Raw genomic sequence first — 27,452 nt, 5'->3', positions numbered from 1 at the left:
GAGCGGAGGCCGAGGCCGAATTTTCGGAGCCCACATTGGAATACTATGACTATAGAAAGATTCATCATGATTATGGGGTTGTTTCATGGACATGATTCTATTGATGATAAAAAGTGAAAAATGAGATGCAAAATTAGATCATATTGCAATTTGAAAAGTCATATTGGATTATGGTTGATTAGGGGCTATAAATAGGCAATAATGGTCTTTGAATGATAATGATAAACGGGTCAAAGGTTGGTTCCCAACCGCCATCCATGGATTTCTATGGTCAAATGGGGGCCTAATGCATGGAAGCCATGCGGGTCTTGAAAGGACAAAAAATTATTACAAAGAGTTGATGGGTGCCTACAAGGGTTTACAGGTATTCATTAACTTAACAAGTGCCCGTTAAATTTTGAAATTTATCATTTTTTTGAATTTATTTTTTTTTTTTTAGCTTTGTAAAAATATAATTCATGGTCATAAACTCATAAGTACTTATAAAGATTGATGTAGTATTCCTAAGTGATATCTATGTGTACATAATCTATCCTCAACTACATATTTGGTGATAAATTGGCAAGCTGATGATTTGTGTTAGCTTTATAATTGCATTATTTTATGCTATGTCATCTCGAATGAAATGGTGACTAATCTTCATATGCTTAGTTCTAGAGTACTGAATAGAATTTTTGTTAAGTTTATCGTACTAGTGTTATCACATACAACCGGGACGTGATATAGTCTAAGTTCATAGTTCTCAAGTTGTTACCTAATCCACAGCAGCTATCCTACACAACTATCTGTAGTGGCATATTCTACCGTTGTAGTAGATAAACTAACGGAATTCTGCTTCCTATTAGTCTAAGAAATGAGAGAAGTTACTAAGAACTGACAAGTGCTTGTGGTTCTCAACAATCTACGCACCATATATAGTCATCATTGAAGTATCCCATAAGCTCAAATGAAACCTTATTTTTTGGATATCACAAACTTAGATTAGGTGAACCAATCAAGTATCTAAAATTTCTTTTTACTGCAGTTAAATGGGATGGGTAATTACAGGCATGCGCAATAGTGTTCATGTTGCTAGGGATGCATGCCACAGTAGGGGATGTGTGAGGCTAGGGTTTAGGAGATGAGAAAGGAGCGGTGTTGTGGGTGGGCAGGACTAGGATGGGTTAGTAGGAATTAGCACAATGTTTAAAGGTGTAACCAAATATACGTGTCACTCACAAAACATAAAGAACTTGGATCAGAACATGAAACAATGCAAAATCACTATAGCTAGGTAGTTTGAGTTATGTTCCCCTGGCCTTGTTTATTGGTTGAATTTTGGACTGATAATTTAAAAAATTGGCTTCATTTGACATGGCCCAACTTTTTCATTGATCAGGTCTTGGTTCTAATCACCCTCAAATCTACTTACGTTTCTTCATGAATAGGATAAAGCATCAAGGCTTTCACGATTTTGCCTATGTTGCTTATGTCTTTAGTAATGATTATTCAAACAAATTGTTATCTACTTGAAATGTTAACAGCTTTTTCCAACTTATCACATTTATTGCATGTTTAAAGTTTGATGGTAACGGTTTCTTTGGCTTAAAATGTACTTGAGCTGCATCCCTTGTTTCTGGTGCTTATTCAACTAGAATATCTTGCTTGGAAAACTATTTATACTTTTGCTCGTTGCTTATGTGGGGTAACATTTATACTTTCTACAATCACTCTATCTCATTTCCAACATTGTCTTTGCAGTACACCCCCGCTATTGATATGTGGAGTATAGGGTGCATCTTTGCTGAAATGATAACAGGAAAGCCACTGTTTCCTGGGAAGAATGTGGTTCATCAGTTGGATCTCATGACTGATCTTCTAGGCACTCCTACTCCTGAAACCATCACAAAGGTTTTTCCTTTGTTCATCTCCTTCCCTAAAAGGGCTGCATTACACTCATGCAAATTATATGATTATCTCCTTCAGTTATATATTTGTTAACTGTAACTGTTACCTTGCCTTTGGATTTGTAGTGCTTTCCTATTATACCTTGCAGATGTCTCCTCAGCATACTACAACTGATTGCAGCTTTTCTCTGTGCTCTAATGGGTCTCTACTTATCATTGCAAATATGATGGAGTTTTTTCTTTTTCTCGGGAAAGCAGCATTTCGTGGTGTTGCATGTGATATTATTTAATAAATTATTAGTTTTTTTACTCCATTTTTTTTTTTTTTATTTGCATGCCAAAACATGCCTAGCTAGATTATTGCTTGCAGTATGCTATTTTTAGATGATTAAATTTGAATATGCTTACTCAAAAAGAAGATTAATCGCAACAAGTTCATTATCCTCAAGCTATGGTCATCTCTGGTTTTTTGTAAGTTATTCAACTAGTTGGATGTCTGTCAATGCAAAGATTTGGTTAACTTAGGGAGATGTTAAAATAATGAATGAACATCTCCTGAAATTAAGACCAAACAATTTATGGCAAAATGCATTTTCCATGAGCTGTATATGCTGACGCCCAATTCGTGTTAGTAATTTTAATGTTCCCTATTCTTTTTGGGTCCACAGATACGAAATGAAAAGGCTAGAAGATATCTAAGTAGCATGCGTAAAAAACATCCACTTCCCTTCTCAGAGAAATTCCCTAACGTTGATCCCTTGGCTCTTCATCTACTCGAACGTCTGCTTGCTTTTGATCCTCAAGATCGTCCCACTGCTGAGGAGGTAAGGTTTGAAGGCTGAAACTGCTGAGCTTTTGAATTAATTTGAAGTGTTAGATCATCAGCCATCAGTAGTTAATTGTCTTGTTAATTTTCCCTTTTTTTCCATGTTTCAGGCACTAGCTGAACCATATTTCGATGGATTGGCAAATGTAGAGCATGAACCTTCAACGCAACCAATCTCAAAACTTGAGTTTGAATTTGAAAGGAAGAAACTGACAAAAGATGATGTGCGAGAGCTAATTTATCGTGAGGTGAAGGAACCAAGACTAATCTTACATTGATCATTGACATCCTAAATACTATATTTTTCATACTGATTAAAAAAGTTTTAAAGCCAACAGATTTTAGAGTATCATCCCCAAATGCTTCGAGAATATCTACATGGTGGAGGCCAGACTAGCTTCATGTATCCAAGGCAAGCATTTCCTTTATTCTCATTATCCAATCTGAACAAGGATTATGTTTTTCGCAGCATGAAATACAAATTGGTGCTGGCTAATTCTTCCTATACATGAATAGCAAGATATGTTTTTTTGCACTTGAAATATTGATAATGTAAAAATGAAGTCTTCTATTATCCTTCTCAATAGGAAATATGTTCAATTAAAGTTTGTCCATAGGTAACACCACTAATTTATTAAAAATATATATAGAAAAAAAGAGAAACGAAGATAGATTAGAGGGAGAAGCTATAGAATTTCACTAACAAAACTAATGTGCAGCTCATCTTCAAAACCCTTATACGTAGGTTTAGGTCGAGGCACATCACTACAAGAAATACTACTTCTAAATAATATAAGTTATATAGCAAGGCTTGATAGATAGCTTGTAGCTTTCTAATTATATAGAGAACTTGTGATGAATTAAAAGCCGAGAATGAATTCAAGTGAAGTTTTTGACTTCATCCGGATCGGACTAGTTCTAATTAAGTCTACATTGACTTTGCCATGGGTTGGTAAGTAGCTTTGCAGTATTGGTGACTTCATTTGGTAAGTTTGGTTTGTAGCCTAGTAATTTTGAGTATTTTGGGGCCAAATAGACATTGGCCTAATACAAAGGTAAATGTGCCGAATAGAATTGACTACTTAAGATCTGCAACAAATTCATCTTGCTCTTGGACGACTTCAAACTGATGGCGAATTAACTCCCTTTACTTGCCGACTAATATTGAACATAGTTCATTATATGATCTATGAGGCTTGTTAAACCTGGCTTAGACGATATGGGGTGTACACCCACCACATGGCATGCTCACACCATTCATGCTAAAAGGCCATCGTGAGTTCCCATACAGAAATGCATTAGTTAATGCAGGTGCATTCATACATAAACGATCATGCTAAATTTTCCGCATATAAAATGAGTGCAAAAGTGGAATAATCTAAGCTATCAGGAGATGCTGCAAATTAGAAAAAGTGTGATTTCTGCTGTTAACCACCTGACTGGTTGATATTTTTTTTTGGCAGTGGAGTTGACCGGTTTAAGCGCCAGTTTGCGCATCTTGAAGAACATGTCAAGGGAGAAAGAACCACCCCAGTTCTGCGGCAGAACACTTCTTTGCCCAGGTAGTAAATCACAGATAGATAATGGAAGAAGAAGTAGCCTTATTTTAACCAAGCTCTTTATTTTTATTTGGTTTGTGGCTTGTCTCCTAACTTTGTTGATCTCTAGGGAGAGGGTCTTGCCCGCTAAAGAAGAAAAAGTTGATGGAGAGAATGATGGTGAAAGACGGATCACAGCCGGAGATTCCCAATTAACCAATAATAGCCCTTCCAAGTCACAAGCTGAGGGTTCAGGAGATTCTGTGGCTAGTGAAAATGAGCTAAATAGATCAAATCTTAGTGCTCGTAGCTTATTGAAGAGTGACAGCATCAGTGCATCCCAATGTACTAGCGTGAAACCAAGAAGAGATGTAGCTGTAAGCATGCATTTCACTAATTGAATTTTTTATGTTGCATTTCGTTTGTCTTCTTTGTATCGATCAAAAGATGCTTTAGGCTAAATTATATTCATTACGTGAAGACAAATAGTTGGTCGGAGCAGTTAATACCATACAAGTCCTGCTAGATTGCACTATAGGCTTTTTGTTGGGATTTTAGATTGCCAATCGCCTAAAATACTATTTACCGAATTTTGCTTTTAGGAAATGTTTCTTTTTTTTTTTTTTTTTTTTTTTTTTTTTTTTTTGCGAATTGCTTATCTTCTGGTTTATTTAATTTAGATGAACTGATTTTGAACTTGCCAAATACAATAAATGGATTAAACAAGCCAAATTGCAGGATCCATAACCTGTTGAGAAGAGTTACCTCAAGTGCTTCAACAAGTGCTATGGTGCAAGCATCTATCGACTGGTAAGTACGAAGACATATGTCCTAAATGATTTTGTTTATTAGTCCTGCCTCTGAAGGAAAAGCAGTTCTTCCTTGATCTTTAGGAAAGATCTCCATGATTACGAAAAATATCAGTTTTTGTTCCACTTATTGCTTATGTGGTCTAAATGATAATTTTATTACACAGTTTTCTAGGTCGTTGAGTGATTTTCAAGTGAGATGAGTCTTTTGTTGCAATCATGAAAACTTTTATTACAAAAGTTACAGTTCGCTTAATTTGATGATTGACACTTTTTCCTGCTATTAAGTTTTCTATCTCTAAATTGTCACACTGTGATCTCCCTTCTTGGAGTATCAAAGGAAAAAGCTTCTAATAATAAAAATACTTGGTGGTGGAATCTAATTAAAAATTGGTTTAATTTCAAATATGTAAAAAAAGATTAAAAATAAGAACATTTGTTATAAAAATTGGTCTAATTTTAAAAATTTTGATAATTGGGAAAGATATAAAGAGGCTCGTAAGGAATCTAAGAAAGCAATATACGATGCAAAGACCTTAGCTTTTAGTGATTTATATAATAGATTAGATATTAAGGAGGGAGAAAGATATATGTGTAAGTTAGCCAACAAAGAGATAGGAGTAGTAAGGATTTAGTTCAAGTTAAGTATATTAAGGATGAAGATCAAAAAAATACTTTTCTTAGACTATGATATTCAACAAAGGTGGATGAGATATTTTGCTAAATTTTTTAATGAAGATTGTGAAAATAAAATTGACTTTAGTAACCTTAGCACCCGAAATGAAAATAAAGATTTTTGTTTTTATCGGCGTATTAGTAAAACCGAAGTTAGAGAGGCTTTAAAGAAAATGAAGGGTGAAAAAGCTGTTGGACCTAATGATATTCCAATAGAGATGTGGAAATGCTTAGGAGATGAATGAATTTTTTAGCTTGCTAAACTTTTTAATACTATTTTGAAGACTAAAAAGATGTCAGATGAGTGGAGAATGAGTGTGTTAATTCTTATTTTTAAGAATAAAGTTGATGCACAAGATTGTGTAATTATAGAGGAATAAAGTTAATGTGTCATAGTTTAAAACTATGGGAGCGAATTATGGAGCATAGGTTGCGACGTGATACTAATGTTTCTCAAAATCAATTTGTATTCATGCCGGGTAGGTTGACTATGGAAGCTATAAATTTATTAAGAGGTTTGATGGAAAAATATAGAGAAAATAAGGAGGATCTACATATGATATTTATTGATTTAGAAAAAACATATGATAAAGTTTTAAGAGAAGTGCTATGAAGAGTTCTTGAAAAGAAAGGAGTTAATAATGCTTATATTCAAATCATTAAAGGTATGTATGCAGGAGCTATTACTTATGTTCAAACACAAGGTTGTTTGACCAAGTATTTTCCTATTTCAGTTGGGTTACATCAAGTATCAGCCTTAAGCCTATATCTTTTTGCTTTTATTCATGATTGTTCTCGCTAGACATTTGCAAGTGGATGTACCTTGGTGTATGTTTTTTGCTGATGATATTCTTCTTGTTGATAAGACTAGAGAGGGAGTTGAAGGTAAACTTGAATTATTGAGGTCAACTTAGAGTTTAAAGGTTTTTGCTTGACTAGATCTAAAACGGAATATATGGAGTATAATTTTAGTAGTAATAGACCTAGTGAGAGGATTGTGACTTTGGGCGATCAAGTCATTAATAAGAGTACACGTTTTAGATATCTTGGATCTATTGTTCAGAGTGATGGTAAAATAGATGTGGATATTATCAGCAGAATTCAAGTTGGATGGTTGAAGTGGAGAAATGCATCGAGCTTGTTGTGTGATAGAAAAGCACCCCTCAAACTTAAGCGAAAATTCTATAAGATGATGGTGAGGCCTGCAATGTTTTATGGTGTCGAATGTTGGCCATTAAAAGAGAAGCATAATACCAAATTAAGCGTGGCAGAGATGTGGATGCTCAGGTGGATGAGTGGCTTTATCCTTAGAGATATGATACGAAATGAGCATATACGTGAAAAGGTTGGAGTTGCTCTAGTAGAAGATAAGATTAGAGAGAGTCGCCATAGATGGTTTGGTCACATAAAACGGCTGTCTTCCGATGACCCGATTAGGAGAGTAGAGGTATTAGATTTGACTTATGTTAAGAAAGGTAGAGGCAGACCTAAAAAGATTTGGCTAGAAAATATTAGGAATGACCTTTCTTTATTAGATTTAAACGAGAATTTGACTTTTAATAGGACACAATGGAGAAAAATGATTCATGTGGCCGACCCCACGTAGTGGGATAAAGGCTTCTTGTTGTTGTTGTTGTTGTTGTTGTATGATCTCTCCCTTCTTGTTTTTCCTGAATTTTTAAAATTTAGTAATGCCTGGCTTCTATCTTCTTGCCTTCATTTGCTACCATAGAACTAAAACTTTTTTCCTTCACACTCTCTCTCTTGAGTTAAGTCGTTTATTTCTTATGATTTGTCTTTTTTAAGAAGTTTTCTTTTTTTTTCTCTTTTCTTTGTTGGAGAAACAATAAGCTCCGGAAGTTTTTCCTAAAATCATTATTTATACCTCATTTCTGTAAGTTTCAATTATGGACATGGATATCATTTGGCTAGTTTATTTACAGGAGAAATCTGTTCAAAGCATCTGAAAGCACCTGGATGCAGTGGTTTATGGTATTTTTCTGATGATGCTTTCACTATCACCTGCAATTTCAGATGCCAGCCATATTTTATTGCCTAAAACACATGGAAGACCTGTGATGTCTTCATCTGCATTTACTGTTAACATCTTCCTTTTAGTCTGGCCGGAAGCCCTAAACGACCAGAACTAAGCACTTTTTCCAGATTTTCATACTAAAAACCTTTTTATTAACTTTTCCAGACTCTTAATGCACGTAATGATGAGAGCTATTGCTAATGTTAAAATGGAATTATTTTGTCCAGCTTTGGATTCCAAAAGCTTCTTTATTTCTGTTTTTTATGTTGTTAAATTTGCCATGGACTGTTGCTGTCGTTTGCTGTTTTCCTCTAATTTTGGCAGTAGAAAATTTTTTTTGGGACATTTAGGTCAATTAAGACAAACACACATCACATATACAAAAACTCGAATCTAAGACTTCTTAAAGCTCTCAACCAACAAGCCACGTTGAGTTGTGTTGGCGGTAGAATCAACCACATCAAAATGTTTTGGGCTAGTTGAGAATCTAACTTGAAGATAGGTTCAAAGTCCTAATGGTTTTATTTATTATTATTCAGATTTAGCTTTGATCAAATATACTGTGATGGTTACCTAAAAGCTCTGAAAATATAATCAGTTTTAGAATTGTAATGAACTGGGCCTTTCGCTGCAATCAAGATTACGTTAGTCCATGATCTTTTAATTATGATTTTTGCTTCGTTTGAGACGACTTTCTTGCTGCTTTTTAAAAACAGTTTTTAAGTATAAACATTTTAATATTTAAACTAGAAGGTTGATAGGCCGCCGGCCCAGGAGGGGCCGGCTGGACCGGTCCAACCTGGACAAGTCCTTGTCTACACTCGGCGGGCCCCACAGGGGGCGGAAAACAGAGAGAAAAGGAGGGGGCGCAAGCCCCAAGTTGGCCATGCTTGGATTAATTCAAATTTAGGAGGAAAATTTTGAATGAAGGGGCAGTTTAGGAAGTTTGTAATTGTCCTTTGATGTTAATTAGGAGCTTAGGCGGTAATTGAGGGATATCTTAAATTTGAATGTGATTTGAGATCTAGGGTTCGTACTTGGGCTCTAGGCTACGACTAGAGAATCAGAGAGTTGTTTCTTCCTCTCAAATCGAAGAAACGTGTATCTTTTTGTTGTTTTCTCACATCTATTAGTGAATTCCTTTGTTTTTCTCCAAGTTTCTCGACGTTTCTACCAAACCTGCTGTGTTTGGGCTGTTTAACTGCTGTAAACAACAGATTTCTCTCTGCTTTCTTATTAATTTCGATTAGGTTTGCTTGCGAACTCAAGTATTACCCTAGGGTTATTTGCGAACTCAAGTATTTCCTATCAAATTGGTAGCAAAGCATCGAGTTGGGACCATCGACGGCTGAAATTCTGAAATTTCAGCGGATTTTTGACAACCGGAAGGAGATCTTTGTGATTCTTAGGAAGAGAGATGACCGGGAAGAAGGTAGAAGTCTTGGAAGGTGAGATCGGTCAATTAAAATCAGATTTGAAGGAAAAATTCTTTGATTTTCAAAATCAAATCACCTCCAACAATGAGAGAATATAAGGGAAATTCACGGTGATGAAAGAGATGTTGAAGAAACTGTTGGAGTTGAAGACCAATCCTATGACATCAGAAGCAAGAGAAACCACTGGAGGCCATGGCGTAGGAGGGAATCTGAACCCGTTTAGGGGGAGGAAAAATCCGGAAGTGTGGATCATTGAGCGAGAGGACGACATGCCACTTATAGAGCCACTTTCTAGAGAGGAGATAAGCTTGGGAAATGACCAGAGGGGTGCTGATTTCATCCGGAGAAGGGAATAATTTCATCACCGAGGTGCTGATTTTGAAGGGAGAAGAGGTGAATACGATGAAGGAGTCGGGTATTATCGCCAGAGGGAAGATCGTGACAGTTGGGGAGCACCTCCTTTTCGAGGAATGGGAGGGTATAGAGGATTCAGGGGAAATGGGGGAGACCCACGGGTGAGGAAGCTGAAGATGCCCGTCTTTGAGGGTGAAGACGGCCATAGCTGGATCTACAAGGTGGAGCGTTACTTTGCTGTCAATGGGCTGACGGAGGAAGAGAAGCTTATGGCGGTGGGATTGTGTTTGGAAGGAAAAGCCTTCTCATGGTATCAGTGGCGTGATAGGAGGGAACCCATCCAGAGCTGGAGAGAGTTTAAATATTGCTTATTAGAGCGTTTTCGAGCCGATGGAGGAGGAGACTTCTATGAGCAATTCTTTGCCTTGACTCTGGAGGGGACTATGGTAGATTATCAGGATAGGTTTGAGTACTTGGCTAGCAGATTGGATCATATTTCAGAGTCAGTCCTGGAAGGAAGCTTCATGAAGGGGCTTAAACCTGAGATACGGATGACAGTCAAAGTGCTGGAGCTGGGAAACCTAGGGAAGACCATAGAGCTGGCACAGTTGGTAGAAGATAAGAAGAAATCAGAAAGAGGGGCTCGAGGAAACTATTCGAGGGGATCATACAGGATGATGGCTACCTTCTTGCCTTCAAAAGGGGTAGCACCTGTGACTCTGAAGGAAGAGCTAAAGGAGAAAACTGGAGGAGGGGGAAATGCGGGACAATTAAAAAAACTGACAGAAAAGGAGATGCAGGAGAAGAGAACAAAGGCAGTACATGCTAGGGCATAGGTGCAAGGACCGAACTCTTCAGGTTCTCCTTGTCTGTGAAGATGAGGAAGACGAGGAGGAGGTGGGAGCTGGTCTAAAGAGGAGGAGGAGAAGTTGTATCTGGATGTGGCAGAAGTCTCTCTGAACTCTGTAGTGTGATTCACTCCGAGTCACACTATGAAAGTGAAAGGAGAGATAGCTGACCGTGAGGTGGCAGTGTTGATAGATAGTGGGGAAACCCATAATTTCATTTCTGCCCGGATCATTGAGCTGCTTGGGACGGAGTTATCGATTCAATCCTCCGAATCCGACAATGGATGGCAAGTGTTTCATCCCTCGCATGACAATCAAGCTCTGCGACAAAGATTTTGTGGATACATGAGGCTATGAGGTGATGATGGGCATGGCACGGGAAAGGTTTAAATGGGAAGAGGAGTTTGTAGAGGGGTAGTGCTGAAGATTCAGGGGATCCAAGTGAGGGAGGAATTCCTTCCCTTGGAATTAGGGAGTACTGATGTCATCCTAGGGATGAAGTGGCTGCAAACATTGGGGGAGACCAAGATTAATTGGGGTACATTGAGGATGGAAATGGTGATGGGGGGATGAGGACGATTCAGGGTGATGCTGAGCTGACCAAGGCTGGGGTTTCTCTTAAATCCCTAATCAGGACAATTTAGGAGGGAGGAGGCTATTTGGTGGAGTTGCATCGCCTGGAAGAGGTCAGACTAGAGGAAGAAGGCAACATTCCGTCTTCAGTGCAGCCTCTTATATACCAGTTCAACAAGGTTTTTCAACCTCCACTGGGTTTGCCACCTCAGAGGAAGTTGGAGCACACCATTACCTTGAAAAAAGGGGAGACACCGATCAGCGTCCACCCCTACCGTTACCCACAGATTCAGAAAGATGAGATTGAGAAGTTGATCTAGGAAATACTGGAGGCGGGGATCATCCGAGCAAGTGTTAGCCCTTTTTCTAGTTAAGTCCTCCTAGTCAAAAAAGAAGGATGGGAGTTGGAGATTTTGTGTGGATTACAGGCCTCTGAATAAGGGCACTGTACCAAACAAGTTTCCAATTCTGGTGATTGATGAGCTATTGGACGAGCTATACGGGGCAGTGGTGTTTTTCAAGTTGGACTTAAAATCTGGATACCACTAGATCAGAATGAGGGAGCAGATGTTCCAAAGACAGCCTTCATGACACATGAAGCGGCACCATTGCGTGGCCTTTGACTGAGCAGTTGAAGAAAGACAACTTTTCCTGGGGAGATGAAGCGACCCAGGCCTTCGAGATGTTAAAGAAAGCCATGACCATTGTTCTAGCTCTTCCAGACTTCAACCAGGCCTTTGTAGTAGAGACTGATGCATCAGGATATGAGTTGGGGCAGTGTTGATGCAAAATCACAAGCCTATAACATACTTCAGTCAAGTGCTATCAACCAGTGCAAGATTGAAGTTAGTGTACGAGAGGGAGCTGATGGCCATTGTCTTGTCCATTCAGATGTGGCGCCCCTATCTTTTGGGCCGACACTTCATCGTACGAACTGATCAGAGGAGCTTAAAGTACCTCTTGATGCAAATGATGGTGACTGAGGAGCATCAGTGATGACTATCCAGACTATTGGGCTATGATTTCGAGATTCAGTACATGTCAGGTTTGGAAAATAAAATCGCTGACGCTCTATCTAGATGTGTGGGGGAGCTCCAGGAATTAGCTTTGTATGTACCCTTGATGGTCGACTAGGGGGGCCATCAAGGAAGAAAGCATGATGGATGAAGAATTGAGAATGATCAGGGAAGATTTGATGAAGAATGGGAGTAACCATTCTGGTTACCATATTGAGGGGGAGAGACTGTTGTACCAAGGGAGGTTTGTGATGCCACGAACTTCTATACATATCCCCCATTTGTTACAGGAGTTCTATGGCTGCGCGGTGGGGGGTCATTCAGGGGTATAAAAGACATATAGAAGGCTGACATCTGAGCTTTACTGGAAAGGGATGTATAAAGATGTAGAAGAGATGGTGGTCATGTGTGAAGTGTGCTAGAGGAACAAATACATGGCTATGGCTCTCGGAGGACTACTACAAGCATTTGCACTTCCAAACAGAGTATGGGAGGAAGTGTCCATGGACTTCATCGACATCTTACCACGATCAGAAGGATACACTGTCATCATGGTGGTGGTGGACAGACTTAGTAAGTATGCACACTTCATCCTCTTGCAACATCCCTACACCGCAGTGTTAGTGGCAGCAGCATTTATCAGAGAGGTTGTTAAACTGCATGGGATCCCTGAATCGATAGTGTCGGATCGAGACAAGGTGTTCCTCAGTCAGTTTTGGAGGGAGCTATTCTGATTACAGGGCACTATCCTCGAGAAGCACCGCCTATCATCCACAGATAGACGGGCAGACGGAGGTGGTAAACTTAAGTTTGGAGACATATTTGAGGTGTTTTGTGTCAGAGCCACCGTGGATGTGGGCAAAGTGGCTGCATTGGGCTGAGTATTGGTACAATACCTCGTACCATTTCGCTTCCTAGATGACCCCATTCAAAGTGTTGTATGGAAGGGACCTTCCACTCCTAGTGCACTACGGGAAAGGTAGTGCACCCATTTCGTCAGTTGAGCAGTACCTAGAGGAAAGGGACAAGGTGCTGGAAGAACTGAAGAAACATCTGATAAGGGAACAACAAATCATGAAGAAGCAGGCGGACTCACACAGGAGAGACATGCAGTTTGAACTGTGGGAGATGGTGTTCCTGAAACTACGACCCTACAAGTAGAGGATAGTGGCTAGGAGGAGGAATGAGAAATTGGCATCAAGGTACTTTGGCCCCTATGAAGTTTTGGATAGGATTGGAGCAGTGGCATACTGATTGAAGTTACCCCATCAACAACTATACATCCAATGCTCCATGGGTCTCAGCTGAGGGGGGTCATAGGGGAGCATGCAGCGAGTGCAGAACTACCAGCTACTATGACGGAGGATTTAGAAGTGGTTTTGGAACCACTAGAGCTTGCAGGAGTCCGATCAGATAAAAAGGGCAACAAAGAAGTGCTGATTAAATGGAGAAGCCTCCTTGATTTCGATGCTACGTGGGAACCATTTGATGGAATAAAGGATCAATTCCCTTCTTTTCATCTTGAGGACAAGGTTTGTCTTTGGGAGGGGAGTAATGATAGGTCGTCGGCCCAAGAGGGGCCTGCTGGACTGATCCAACCTGGACTGGTCCTTGTCTACACTCGGCGGGCCCCACAAGGGGCGGAAAACAGAGAGGAAAGGAGGGGGCAGAAGCCCCAAGTGGGCCATGCTTTTGGATTAATTCAAACTTAGGATGAAAAATTTGCATGAAGGGGGATATCTTGAATTTGATGGGCCATGCTTGGATTAATTGTCCTTTGATGTTAATTAGGAGCTCATGAGGTAATTGAGGGATATCTTGAATTTGAATGTGATTTGAGATCTAGGATTCGTACTTGGGCTCTAGGCTACGGCTAGAGAATCGGAGAGTTGTTTCTTCCTCTCAAATCGAAGAAACATATATATTTTGTTGTTTTCTCGCATTATTAGTGAATTCCTTTTTCTTCTCGTTTCTACCCAAAACCTACTGCGTTTGGGCTGTTTAACTGTTGTAAACAACAATTTTCTCTTTGCTTTCTTATTAATTTCGATTAGGTTTGCTTGCAAACTCAAGTATTACCCTAGGGTTACTTGCGAACTCAAGTATTTCCTATCAAAAGCTACTTTAAGAAGTAGTAAGAAAGCCGTCCCAAACAATGCCTTTGTTTGGAAGGGCTTTCTTACTATTTCATAAAACAGTTTTCTAAAACGTTACTTTAAGGAACAATAAGAAAGTCATCCCAAATGAAACTTATGTTTCTTCCACGTTTGATAAACTCGAGATTGTATCATTTACCACCCTCATGCTTGAAATACTTGACTTGCTGATGTTTACCATACGATAATGCTTTGGAAAAATGAATATTAATTTTGACTTTGACGAGCTACAAAATTTGATTTTTTTTTTTTTTTTTCACTCGAAAAGATTAAGATAGCAGCTTATATCTTAAATGAAGCTTATCGTGTTGGATGTAAGTTTACATGATACGAAGCCTAAATGAGGTGGGTTTGTAATTTATATTTTAAATGAAATGAAATAAAACAATTTAACAAACATGTGTGTTTGACAAATTTGTCAGCAATAATAATTCTTTTAATATATATATTATAAAAAATTTATGTTGAATTTGTATTTTTTTATGTTAAAATATATTGTTTAAATAATGTAATTGCTGCTTGATAATGGTTTTATTTCTCTTATTATGCTCTATATTATTATGATTTTTAGAACATTTATGTTTTATTTTGTTATAAAATTTGATTAATTTTTTTTTTATTTCAAGCTAACATTAATCTATACTAGTTTGTAATTATTTCATGACTCGGTTAGGATAGTAGATGTATTAGATTTGACATATGTTAACAAAAGTAGAGGTAGATCTAAAAAGACTCATTAGTAAGTATTAGAATTGATTTTTTCTATTATATTTAAATGAGAATTTAATTCTTAATAGGACACAATGGAGGAAAAAAAATCATGTAAACGAACATATAGTGGGATAAAGACTTTATGTTATTTTTGTATTGTCTCATTATCACCATGTCTCTGTTAGTGTGTCATATGATGTAGTATATTGGGTTAGGCTATTTTTCTTGTGTTGACTTAAAACTTCATTTTAGGCAGTTTTTTCAAAACTTTATTTTCAAGAAACTTAATACAATTTTATTTAGTTATAGTATTCTTGCTATTTTTAAGAAAATTTGTTAACAAAAAGATTTTAACAGACACGTTTCTTAGAATTTGATAATTATATGAAATCTATTATTTATTTTGTTTCAAAAAGAAAATAATTTATGGCACTCAAAATAATTATATATATATATATATATTCTCACTAATTTTACGACTGCTGAAGTCTCACATAAGCGTAAACTTTTGATTAGAAATAAATCATGATCAACAGCTTCATTTCTCCTTTGATCCACGCAACCTATGAGCCATTTGGTTAGTTTAGCTCATCTAATTGTATGCACTGAGGCGGAGAAGGCTTTCATTTGTAATGAACCATCCTAATGTCCTTTTTAAGTCGTAAAAAAATTATTATCAGGTTGTCTTATATTTTATTTGAGACAGCTAGTTTATTACTTTCTAAAGGATTTTTTTTATAAAAGAAAAATTGAACCCTAAATTTTTATAATAGCATACTGTTTTAGAAAAAACAATTTTTCCAAACGAATTTGGAGATGGCTATTTCACCGCTTTATAAAACAGTTTTTTGGGAAAAAAATTATTGAACTTAAAATTTAGTAAATAAAAAATAATAAGAAAATTATCTCAATGTAAGCTTTAGGCTTGATTTGGGACGGCTTTTTAATGCTTCTTAAAGTGAATACTTTCAAACTGATCTCACCCCTAAGCTTAAATCCCATAGAACTCCAACACACTATAGAAATGATGCTAGAAACATTTGATTAAGTTTTCGTTTGGAAATTGAGAAATAAGCTATTTGGCGAGAGTCGTGTTAGGGTTTCCTTCTCCCTGCGCCGCTCTCCACTGCTGACCGATCTTCTTCTTCCTCCTCCTCCGGCTAGGCCGGAGGACTTTCTCTTTTACTCATGGCTGAAGCACCTTCCTCCTCTGACTTTCCTCCGCTTGGAAAGATGTCTGAAGGAAAATCTCTTCCTTTGCTGAGGAACTGGAACAAAGTTTTTGCGCCTGATCTTTCTGCTCCCAAAGCTTTTAATTTTCCTCATCACCCGGAGGAACCATAGATCATTCCTTTCTCGGGTGAAAAGCTGAGCAAGGGAGCCGAAGCCTGGAACCTTTGCCTCGTTGGCTACTCGATTGGTCGAAGACCTTACTATGAAGCATTGTTGGGGGCTATAAACAAAACCTGGAGTCTAAAGGGCTCGCTGCAGTTATTATCCCTAAACGAAGGTTTTTTTCTTCTCCGGTTCTCTTGTCAAGAAGACTTTGACATGGCGTGGTCGAGAGGTGTTTGGTTCCTGCTCGGCAAGCCATTTGTGCTTCAAAAGTGGCATCCAAAGTTCAAACCCATCAAGGAGGAATTTTCATCTGTTCCGATCTGGGTGAAAATACACGGCCTCCCGCTTGCATGTTGGAATTCGGAGGGGATATCACGTATAGCGAGTAAAATCGGGATACCGGTTGCAGCGGACAAGCTGACCGAGCAAATGACGAGGCTAACCTACGCTCGTATATGTGTGCTGGTGGACAATCTTGCTACATACCCGAATGAAATTCAGGTAACCCTTGATGGTGATGTGGTCACCTTAAGAGTTCAATATGAATGGCGTCCTAAACCCTGCGATCACTGTAAGTCGTTTATGCATTTTTCATCTTCTTGTCGAACTGTTCCTAAAGTTAACTCTGAAGATCGCCCGAAGGAGTCGTCTGATTTAAGAGGTAGGAGTTTCAGTCGAAAGCCACATAAAAGGCCTAACTCGAAAAATATGAATTTTTCCAGACCTCCTGCTCCAAATGCTTTACCAAAAGAACAAGAACTTATCTGCAATAATGTCCATCCTCCTCCTGTCACAACAATATCCAACCCCCGGCAGCCAAATACCATCATTACCAATGTCTTAGAGCAACCTATGACATATCAACCGCACTCCCCAACCGCAAAAAGCAATCCACAGTTCGATGTCAATCCGATTGGTGATGTGCCGCCTATTGAAGATGCTATTGTTTCTGGCATCCCGAACCTCAACTCTCCACATGAAACTATCTCCTCATCATCTACATCTCAAAACTTCAATCAACCCAAAGACATAATATCGCCAAATAAATTTGATGCTCTTAATAGTATTGAAGAGAAATTTCAGCAAAACGAGGATACTCAGTGCTCGGTTGAGAATTTGGGTTCCACTAGCAGTGGGAAATCTAAAGCCTTGGAGAAGGGCAAGCAGCCACAATATAGTGTGGCGTCAAAAAAGCCTGCAAGGGGGAAGCAGGGCAAAAAACCTCAACAACAATCTCAGTATTAATGTCCTTTCCACTCATGGTGGCGTGGAATATCAGGGGTTTCAATCACCCTGATAAAGTTTTGTCCTGTAAGCGACTAATCAAGTCTTTCAACTTGAATCTGATTTGCATCCTGGAAACTAGGATCAATTCCAATACTCTTCAAGACCCTTTCTTTGAAGCCTCACATTCTCTGTTTTCGAATGAGAATAGTTGCCACAATTTTGCTCTATCCACTTCGGGTAGGATTTGGGTTAAATGGGATTCATCAAAGCTAAGTTTCAAACCTTCTCACATCTCGGATCAAGTTATATCGGGTATTATTTGGGTTGCTAATAAACCTTTGTTCCATCTTTCTGCTATCTATGCTTCGAACAATTCTCAAGACCGTAAGAAACTATGGGAAATTTTGGCTCAGCTTGCTCCTTCTAATGATTTCCCTTGGGCTGTAATGGGGGATTTTAATTGCTGCAGGTTTGCATTTGAAAAATCTGGAGGTACTCCCATAAATCATGCTGCTTTGTCAGATTTCAATAATATGATTTTTCATAATAGATTGGTAGATTTAAACTCTGTGGGTTTTAAGTATACATGGTTCAATCAGCGCACTATCAATCCTATACATATAAAGCTTGATCGTGTTTTAGTGAATGAGGCTTGGGTGAACTCCTTCACAGACTCTTTTTACAAATTTCACAGTCCCTCCTATTCGGACCATTGCCCCATTATTCTGAATAGTGGTATGAAGGTGCAAGTTCATCATCATTTTCTATTCAAAAACTTATGGACCAATTTTGACAAATTCTAGATGCTTATATTGGAGATTTTTTTCAAACCGTGCCTTGGGAACCCTATTTCTCATTTCACCAATAATCTGAAACAAATTAAGATTGGGGTGAAGTGTGAGGCTTGGTCTTCCTCTTCTTGCATTACTAGGCATTTGGATGTTTTGAATGCTAAGCAAGCTGAAATTTTAGATAAGTTGCAGAGAGAACCTAATAACTTGGAAATTAATCATTCCTACAAGGTTAGCACGTTAGAATTAGCAAAGTTCAACAATTTGCTTGCATCCTGGATTATACAAAGGGCAAAAGTTAACTGGTTAAGACAAGGGGAAGATGATTTAAAGTTTTTATTTGCTAAGATTAGAATTAGAAGAGGTGGTTCTAATTCTGTGGGAAATTTACTTGCTAATCCTTCGGCTTCCTCTAGAGCTGATGTGGTTAATTCTTTAATCCAGTTTTATCAAGGTCTATACAACCCGCCTGCACCCCCTTGCCACAATTTTAGTGATTTTCCGACTGGGACTTTGCTACCACACTCTCTTACTATCGGTATTATCTCTCCTGTGTTAGATGAAGAGGTGAAAAAGGCTGTTTTTTCGGGTAAATCAAACTCTGCACTCGGTCCAGATGGGTTTAATTTCTTTTTTTACAAATCTACTTGGAATATCATTGGTCATTGGGTTTGCAAGGCTGTTTACTCATTTTTTAAGAAATGTTATATGCCTAATGGTGTGAAAGCCACTGCTTTGGCTATCATACCTAAGCATAAAAATGCAGCTGATATTTCTGACTACAGACCTATAGCTCTCTGCAATGTTCTTTACAAAATAATGGCTAAGGTTTTAGCTGAAAGAATGAAACCTATCATGAATTTGATTGTTTTGGACAATCAAGCTAGCTTTGTTAAATCGAGAATATCTGCTGATAACATTCTGCTTGCTAATGATATATTATCTTATGCTGCTAAGAAAAGTGCCTGCAACTATTTTTGTGCTAAACTGGACCTCAAGAAGGCATTTGACTCGGTTAGCCGGGAATTCTTACTTAATAGGCTCCATCAAAAAGGTACGTTTTCCTCCCCTCTTCGTTAACTGGATAAAATTTTGTATAACCGATGTCAATTTTTCTATTCTGCTAAATGGTGCCCTAAAAGGTTATTTCTCTTCTACTACAGAGCTTAGACAGGGGTGCCCTTTAAGCCCTTACCTTTTCTGTATAGTGATGGATGCTTTCTCTAATCTCTTGGAGTGTAGGGGTTTTAGAGGAATTTCTTTTGACAGCCAATCCTTGTCTCATCTGCTTTATGCAGATGACGTTTTAATCTTTGGGGAGGCAACAGTTGAGAATTGCAACAAGCTGAATAATATTTTGAGGGAATTTGCTGATAACACGGGCTTCGTGTAAACTATGATAAGTGTGCTATTATATTCCCTAAAAATCTAAGGAACAAGCAGGATATTTGCCAAACTCTATCAATTCACAATGTGGCTAACAAAATCATGTATCTTGGTATCCCTTTATCCTTTTATAAGCTCAAGATTGAAGACTATTTGCCTCTTATGGATTGTGTCAATAAAAAAATGAACGGTTGGAAAGCCAACTTACTGTCTTTTGCGGGCAGGCTCCAATACCTGAAATTCACTATCCAAAACACGATTGCGTATTGGATTAGAGGCTCCATTTTACCAAAAACAGTTCACAAGTTTATCAAACGCGCTAGTTCTAGATTCTTCTTTTTTGGGGATACATTGATTGCTAAAAAATTACATATGGTGTCCTGAGATAAGATATGCAGGCCTAAAAACAAAGGTGGTTTGGGGATTCCTTCTATCTCTGCTCTTCAATTTGCTTATAATTGTTCTGTGATTTTAAGGATGTATAATGTTGCATCTCCACTATCCAAATGGCTCCTTTGTATTTATAAGTCCCCGTGGAAGCCGCCCCCTGTTTTTGCTTCTAATTTATGGAAATTTATAAGTAAAACTGCTATGGAGGTAAAACACTGCTTTAACTTCATCATATCTCAAAATGCTCCTATATCCTTGATATGGGATCACTGGTGTCACAATCACAATATTGCTGAATTCCTGGGGGGTGCGTATTTGGGATGCTGTCCAGATATCACTATTAATAATCTAATTTTTGGATCTCAGTGGGTATTTCCTGAGAACATTTCTCTGAATTTGAAAACTCTGCTTGATGGATTTAGCATTGAGGATGGTGAGACTTGCCTTAAATGGAAAAATAGTAGTTCATATAAATTCAAGAATTACATTGAGGAGTATTATTCTGAATTACAAACCTGTTCTTGGCACAAATCGGTATGGGCAAACAGAAATATTATGAAACATTCAGTATATGCCTGGATGTCTTTGGTGGGCGGACTTAAGACTGCGGATGCACTTATTTCTCGTAACATTTTGGTTCCTGTCGGTTGCAATCTGTGTCTGGGATTAAATGAAACTGTATCTCACATTTATTTCGAATGTGATTATGTTTTTTATGTTCTTACAGCGATTATACCTGGAATGAAAACATTCCTTTTTAGGCCCAACATTCTGCATGTTTTTGAATGGATTAAGGGTAATTACAAGGGAAACAAGAAGGCTAAAAACTTCTATTATACCCTCATCTGTTGCATTATTTACCACTTATGGAAGAAGAGGAATGGTAGGAGATTTTGGCATATTTTTAATTGCCATAATACCCTGATTCTCAATGTTAAAAGGAACATTTCTGAGAGAATAGCAAAATGGAAGAACTCTATTGATTACTTGGAACTTCTGTAACAAGAGATGCGGCTTATATGCTGGTTAAGTCCCTACTCTCATCCAGTCACTGCGAGCATTTTTTGAAGTCTTACCTGGACAATGATGAAGCTTCCGCTCTGGGTTCCTTGGATGGTCTACGGGCAACCAGGGATTTCAGGTTTTTCGTGTGCCTTAATATGTTTAATCTGAGTCCAGGTTTAGATAGACTTGAGAGCTCTTTTTTGCCGGTTGGTTTTTCCTTCTACAGGTTTTATTCTGGATATACTTTTGGTATTCATGTCATCTGGTACACTTGAATTGGAAAATCAAATTTTGCTTTTATAATTCAGCAGCAAAGGCTGATAGGGTGATTAAATGTAATAGGTTTTTTCTTTTGTTTTGAAGCAGTTTTGTCTTTGCTGTTTTCGTTCTTCAGATTGCTACTGGTCAATTGTGGTAGCAATTTATGATTTCTTATGTATTCTTTCTTTTCATGAATAAAATGGGCCTAGTGCCTCAATTCTCCCAAAAAAAACAAAAAAAAAATACTTCTTAAAGTAATTTTTTAATATTAAAATTAATTTTTTTTACTAAAAAGCTGTTTAAACAGAAAGAAAGCCAACCCCAACAGTTTCACATAAGAGAAAAATAAATTATCCTAATTTTTATTTGTGCAAAATTTTTTAATATATTTCATGTGCAACACAATTATGTTTGGTGATCATCCATTTTGATACGAGGCCGAGGAGGGTTTTCTTGGAGCGGAGCGGTGTTCTTGTGGGCCGTCTTCCCTGGGGTTTCCTCTCCTGTGCTTGCATGTTGGAGATCGGCTTCTATTCGTCTTGTTGAGGGTGGCTTTGGTTTGGTAATGTTGTTCTGATCTGGTTTCTTGGAAGTTTTGGCTTGATTTTTATTTCGTTTTGTTTTTCTTTTACTTTTTCGTCTGCTTTGATGGATCCTTTTCCTCCGTTGAAATCCTCGACTCTCTTGGATATCTCATCCGGCAAAGTTTTGGATGTTCCTAATTGCTGGATTGGGAATAATTTTTCAAGTCAATCTTCGGCTAAAGAATACTCGGTTTCTTTCTTACCCCAAAAGGATAATATAGCTTCATTCTCTGATGAAGATGTTCTTAAAGTTTCTCATAAATGGGGCTTAACCCTAGTTGGCTATTCTTTAGGCAAGAGACCTTTGTTTGAAGCTTTATGAAATGTTATGAATAAGGCCTAGAAATTAAAGGGTTCTTTAACTCTTTTATCTTTAAATGATGGTTTCTTTTTAATGAAATTTACATGTCAAGAAGATTATGATCTTGTTTGGATGGGTGGTCCCTGGTTCTTTTTTGGTTGGCCGTTTATAGTTCAAAAATGGTCGCCTCTATTTCGTCCTAAACATGAAAAATTTTTTTCGATTCCTCTGTGGATAAAAATTATTGATCTTCCGCTGGTTTGTTGGACTGAAGAAGGAATATCTAAAATTGCTAGTTTAGTAGGAATTCCTATTGCGATTGATAAACTTACTGCAGAACAATTGCGGTTAACGTTTGCACGTATTTTTGTTTTGGTTAATAAGGATTCACCGATGCCTGATGAGGTGAATGTTTCTATTGTTGATTCTTTTTTTAGTCTTGAAGTGGTTTATGATTGGAAACCGTCTTCTTGTTCATGTTGTGGTTCGATTGTTCATCCTTCTTCTTTATGTCCCACTAATCCTTCTATGGCTTCTGAGATTTCTGAGAAATCAGATAAGGGCATCTCCAACCGAAAATCTCATTTTTCACTCCAAAATGTAGGGAAATGAAAAAATGCCGTGTTTCATCTCCAATCCAACGCCATTTTGCCGCTAAAACCGTTCGTTTTCTTTCACGCCTTTCTTCCCAACTTGTTCGGTAGAAAGAAAAAAAAATGGCACATATGAACAGTGCAACGTCAATATTGGCGTCGCACTGTTCATCCGCGATCAAATGACGTCAAAAATGACGATCGGTTGGAGCAAAGCAAGAACGGCAAACAAGTTTTTGCCGTTCGGTTGGAGATGCCCTAAGGGAAACGATTTTGTTAAACCGAGAGGGAGAAGTAGAAGCAGGGTTTCTTGGAAAGTTGCTTCTAATAATAAAGGCAAGAATGACAGTTTAATTTCTATGGATAGCAGTATGGTTGTTAATCCTCTTTCTTCTAAAAACCAGGATGAGATTACAGATCTTGTTGTGCCAGTTGCCTCTAAAGACAGGATTAATGTTTCTAATAACATTATTCTTAATTTAAATTCATCTTCAGATACTACACTTGTTGATTCTTTGCCAATTGAAGCTGATTTGGTTACTTTTGAATTGGTTACGTCCATTTTTTCAGTTCCCTCTGAAAGTATTTCTGATTCTACTATTTTTAACAATCAGAATAAATTTAGTATATTGCAAGTTACGGATGAGAATGTTGTTTCTATTAATAATAAGGATACTTCTCAAATTTCTGCTTCTTTTTTGGATAATATGAGCAAGGTTTTGATTAGTACTGATTTGAATAATCATAATTCTTCTAAACAATCCATTGCTATGGGTAAGATGCCACGGAATAAAATGGCCAGGAAGGCTAACTCTTCTTCTTCTAAACAATAATCTCAATTCCTAATATTGTTTCTTGGAATATTATTAGAGGTTTCAATAATCTTGATAAAGTTATTGCTTGTAAAGATCTAGTTAAAGCATTTAATGTTGATTTGATTTGCGTCTTGGAAGCAAAAGTTCATGAATCTTGTTTATTGGATCCTTGGTTCTGTGCCAAACATAAGGTTTTTTATTTTGACACTACAGGAAAATCACTATTGTAGATTTTGCTTAGGGATTTCAACTGTTGTAGATTTTCTAATGAAAAAGCTGGTGGTAATGCTCTTACTAATAGTAAGCTTTGGGATTTTAACAATCTCATATTTAATCTTGGGGTTCAAGATCTTGCTTCGGTTGGTTATTTTTATACATGGTTTAATCAAAAAAGTGATTATCCTATTCATATTAAGCTTGATAGAATTTTAGCGAATAGTCAGTGGTTTGATTCTTTTCCAGCTTCTTATTATTTTGTTGATGCACCAAAGTGTTCTGATCATTATCCTATCATTCTAGCTAATAACAATTCTATGGGTAAAAGACATCATTTTATATTTAAAAATTATTGGTGCTCTAATCCAAGTTTTTGGGATTTACTTATTGATGCTTTCTCTTCTCCTATTACGGGTAGCCCTATTCATGATTTTTATCATCATATTGTTAAGCTTAAAAGTTTAATAAAGAGACATTCTTGGGTTACTTCTAACTTTATTAAAATTAAGTTAGGAGATTTACATTCTTTACAGAATAAGCTACTTCAAAATATTCAGGCTAATGCCTTGGATATTAAATTGAATGAAGACTTAAAGGAGGTTAATGCTCTTATTTCTCATTATAACTCTTTATGGAATTCTTGAATTATTCAACGTTCTAAAGCAAGGTGGCTGGCTAATGGTGAGGATGATTTGGGGTTTCTTTACTCCAAAATTCATTGCAGAAATAATCATAATCTTATTCGTTCTATTGCATCTTTTGATGGTTTAATTACTAATTCTAAGGACATTGCTGGCGCTTTTATCCAACGTTTTAAGAGTCTTTTTAATTCTCCTCAACCTCCTTTTGTTGATTCTTTTATTATTCCTAGTGGTATTAAAGTTCCTTCAATTGTTGTTTATAATCTTACTGCTCCTATATCTTTAGAGGAAATTAAAAATGTTATTTTTTATGCTCCTTCTTTAGCTCCGAGGCCAGATGGTTATACTTTAGAGTTTTTCAAAAAATCTTGGGATATTGTTGGCCTTTCTTTTTGTAAAGATATTTGTCACTATTTTTCTACTGGTTATATGAGTAAAGCTACTAAATCTACGGCTATTGCCTTATTCCTAAATGTTCTCATGCTTCTCATATTTCTGATTTTAGACTTATTTTTTTATGTAATGTTTTTTATAAAATGGTTGCAAAAATTTTGGCTAATCGTATGAAAGATGTGATGCCTATCATCATTAATCCTAGTCAATTTGGATTTATTAAAAAAAGGATTTCCACTGATAATATTTTGCTTGCTTCTGATACTTTGAGAAGTTTTAATTATTGCAAAGAAAAATATTTTTGTGCTAAGTTGGACTTTCAAAAAGCTTTTAATACAGTTTCAAAGGATTTTCTTCTACATAGAATGGCTCAAAAAGGATTCCCGGACAAATTCATAAAATGGATTAAAGGTTGTATTGATGATACTCATTTTTCTATTATTATTAATGGTTCTTTAGAAGGATTATTTAGCTCTTCTTCAGGATTGCGGCAAGGGTGGCCTCTTTCACCTTATTTATTTTGTATTATCATAGATGCTTTTTCTAACTTAATTGATAGCTGTTTATTTGATTTTAACTTTGAGGATCTTAAAATGAGAAATTCTAATATTTCCCATTTATTATATGCGGATGACGTGCTTATTTTTGGTAAAGCTACAATTTGCAATGCTCAGATACTTCAAAATATTCTGGATTATTTTTATAGTTGCTCTAGTCTTCATGTCAATCAGCATAAAAGTATGGTTATCTTCTCTAAAGATACACGGGAAAGAGATGTTATTTGTAATGTTCTGAATTTTCCTTACTCTCAGGATTGTACCACTTATTTGGGTATTCCTATCTCTATTATGAGACTAAGTGTTGCTGATTTTTCTCCTCTTTTTCATAAAGTTACTGATTTATTTTCTGGTTTGAAGGCTAAAATGCTCTCATTTGCGGGTAGACTGCAATTTCTCAATTTTTCTATTACTAATTATATTGCTTACTGGATTAGAGGTATGATTCTGCCTAAATATTGTTTCAAGTTTATTAGGAAAAGTTGTTCTAAGTTTCTCTTTCATGGCAATATTCACTCAAAGAATATGCATCTTATAGCTTGGAAAGATGTGTGTAAGCTGAAATGCTATGGAGGGTTAGGTATCCTGGATCTTAATGCTCTTTATTATGCTTATAACTACTCTCTTATTTGGAGAATTTTAAATTCAAAAAGTTTTTTGTCTTTTTGGGTTAAAGATTATTATACTTCTTTTTGAAAGATGCCTACTTATAAAGCTTCTAGCTTCTAAAAAGATCTGTGTAAGCTAGCTATTTCTATTAAAGATAAGCTCTCTTTTGTTATTACGGCTGATAGCAATTTATCCTTATATTGGGATCCTTGGTTGGAAGGCTCTTCGATACAAGAATTTGTTCCGAATCTTAATTCTCATTGGCATAATATTGCTGTGAAGGAAGTTATTTTAAATGGCAGCTGGTCTTTACCGGCTGAGCTGCAGTTTTTAAATGTCTCTATTGGTATTCAAAGCACTTCTATCTCTTGTCTAAAATGGGAGGGTGAGCTCTATTCAAAATTTAAGAATTATTATATGGCTTACTTTCAGGACTTTGTTAAAGTTACATGGTATAAATATATTTGGCATAAACCGTATGTCTTAAGGTATTCTTATTATGCTTGGATGTCTATTTTAAATAGACTTAAAACTGTTGATATTCTTTCAAATAGAAATGTTGTTTATATTCCTCCGGTTTGTGTTTTGTGTAATTCTGAGTTAGAATCTCATAATCATTTATTTTTTTATTGTAATTTCTCTTTTTTCATTATTTCTTCTTTAATTCCTAGTCTTAAACCTAATCTTATTCAAGTTTTTTATTTTATTGATGATCTTAATATTTCTTGTAATATTAAATATTTTTACTTCTTAACTACTTGTGGTTGTCTTTATTTTATTTGGCGTGAAAAAAATCATAGGAGGTTTTCTGGGATTTGTAAAGATCTGGATTCTGTTTCTAGTCTTCTTAGAAAGGTTATTTTTGCTAAGGCTTCGGTTTGGAAATCTTTTGCTGAGATTTCAAATTTCTTTTTATAATTGATTTGTTTGTTTGTTTTCTTTTGTCTATTGGTTTGTTTTCGGTTAACTTAACTTTCTTATTATTTGTCCTATTTGTTAATTTGTATTGCCTTTTTGATCTTTTTTTTGTTGCTATTAATGTCAACCGATTTTTAATCAGGATGGACATTAAATAGCTTAGCTTATTTTTATTTTCTTCTTTTATTGTTTTGTTGTTTCGGCTGGTTGGATGTCTTTTATTTTGTTATTTTCTCTTCTTTTTGTATGCTGTTGTTTTTGGCTATTATTATCAATCGATTCATAATCTGGATGGATAACTATAGCTTTATTTTGTTACTCTATTTTTTCTTTTCTGTTGGCTGCTGCTTGTTTTTTTATGACAGGCACATAGATCTTGAGAGTTCAGAATGCTGTGGAAGGCCTGTTGGTGATTGTGGTTCATATTGCTGATGGTTGCAAGTTGTTGGTTGATTATGTGGGTTGCTAGATGGTAGTTGCTTGTGTTTTTTCATAGCTTGGTTTATGTCTTCAATAGTTGATCTTGGCTGGTTGGACCTTTGCTGAAAAGGACGTTCTCTTTTT

General features: G+C 36.8%; 2 protein-coding genes across 2 annotated transcripts; both read left to right on the top strand.

Moving 5' to 3' along the window:
* The first annotated feature begins 1,662 nt into the window (after window positions 1–1,662).
* On the top strand, window positions 1,663–8,020 carry LOC110103780 (mitogen-activated protein kinase 9). The gene is made up of 8 exons (XM_028699791.1): window positions 1,663–1,890; window positions 2,555–2,710; window positions 2,823–2,960; window positions 3,051–3,124; window positions 4,176–4,274; window positions 4,381–4,627; window positions 4,989–5,060; window positions 7,678–8,020. Exons 1-7 carry the CDS (start codon window positions 1,678–1,680, stop codon window positions 4,995–4,997), a joined length of 936 nt encoding a protein of 311 aa, XP_028555624.1. The 5' UTR covers window positions 1,663–1,677; the 3' UTR covers window positions 4,998–5,060; window positions 7,678–8,020.
* A 13,924-nt stretch (window positions 8,021–21,944) lies between these two features.
* LOC114580901 lies at window positions 21,945–23,770 on the top strand. Its single transcript, XM_028699770.1, has 2 exons — window positions 21,945–22,707; window positions 23,003–23,770. The coding sequence occupies exons 1-2, from the start codon at window positions 22,240–22,242 to the stop codon at window positions 23,570–23,572; spliced, it is 1,038 nt and encodes a 345-aa protein (XP_028555603.1). The 5' UTR covers window positions 21,945–22,239; the 3' UTR covers window positions 23,573–23,770.
* Window positions 23,771–27,452: the final 3,682 nt, after the last annotated feature.

Source organism: Dendrobium catenatum, unplaced genomic scaffold (assembly GCF_001605985.2).
Source record: "Dendrobium catenatum unplaced genomic scaffold, ASM160598v2 fragScaff_scaffold_1391, whole genome shotgun sequence".
In the NCBI taxonomy this organism is placed as follows: domain Eukaryota; kingdom Viridiplantae; phylum Streptophyta; class Magnoliopsida; order Asparagales; family Orchidaceae; genus Dendrobium; species Dendrobium catenatum.
Note: the sequence above shows the minus strand (reverse complement) of the source record. Positions and strands in the feature narration are given on the sequence as shown.

What these genes read in the sequence shown, in the direction of transcription:
- LOC110103780 (XM_028699791.1), top strand. Translation starts at nt 1,678, where the DNA reads ATGTGGGGTAACATTTATACTTTCTACAATCACTCTATCTCATTTCCA. An exon ending in CTCCTGAAACCATCACAAAG is followed by an intron (nt 1,891 to 2,554) that starts GTTTTTCCTTTG and finishes TTGGGTCCACAG; the next exon opens with ATACGAAATGAAAAGGCTAG. An exon ending in GAGAGCTAATTTATCGTGAG is followed by an intron (nt 2,961 to 3,050) that starts GTGAAGGAACCA and finishes TAAAGCCAACAG; the next exon opens with ATTTTAGAGTATCATCCCCA.
- LOC114580901 (XM_028699770.1), top strand. Translation starts at nt 22,240, where the DNA reads ATGAAATTTACATGTCAAGAAGATTATGATCTTGTTTGGATGGGTGGT. An exon ending in TTTCTGAGAAATCAGATAAG is followed by an intron (nt 22,708 to 23,002) that starts GGCATCTCCAAC and finishes AGATGCCCTAAG; the next exon opens with GGAAACGATTTTGTTAAACC.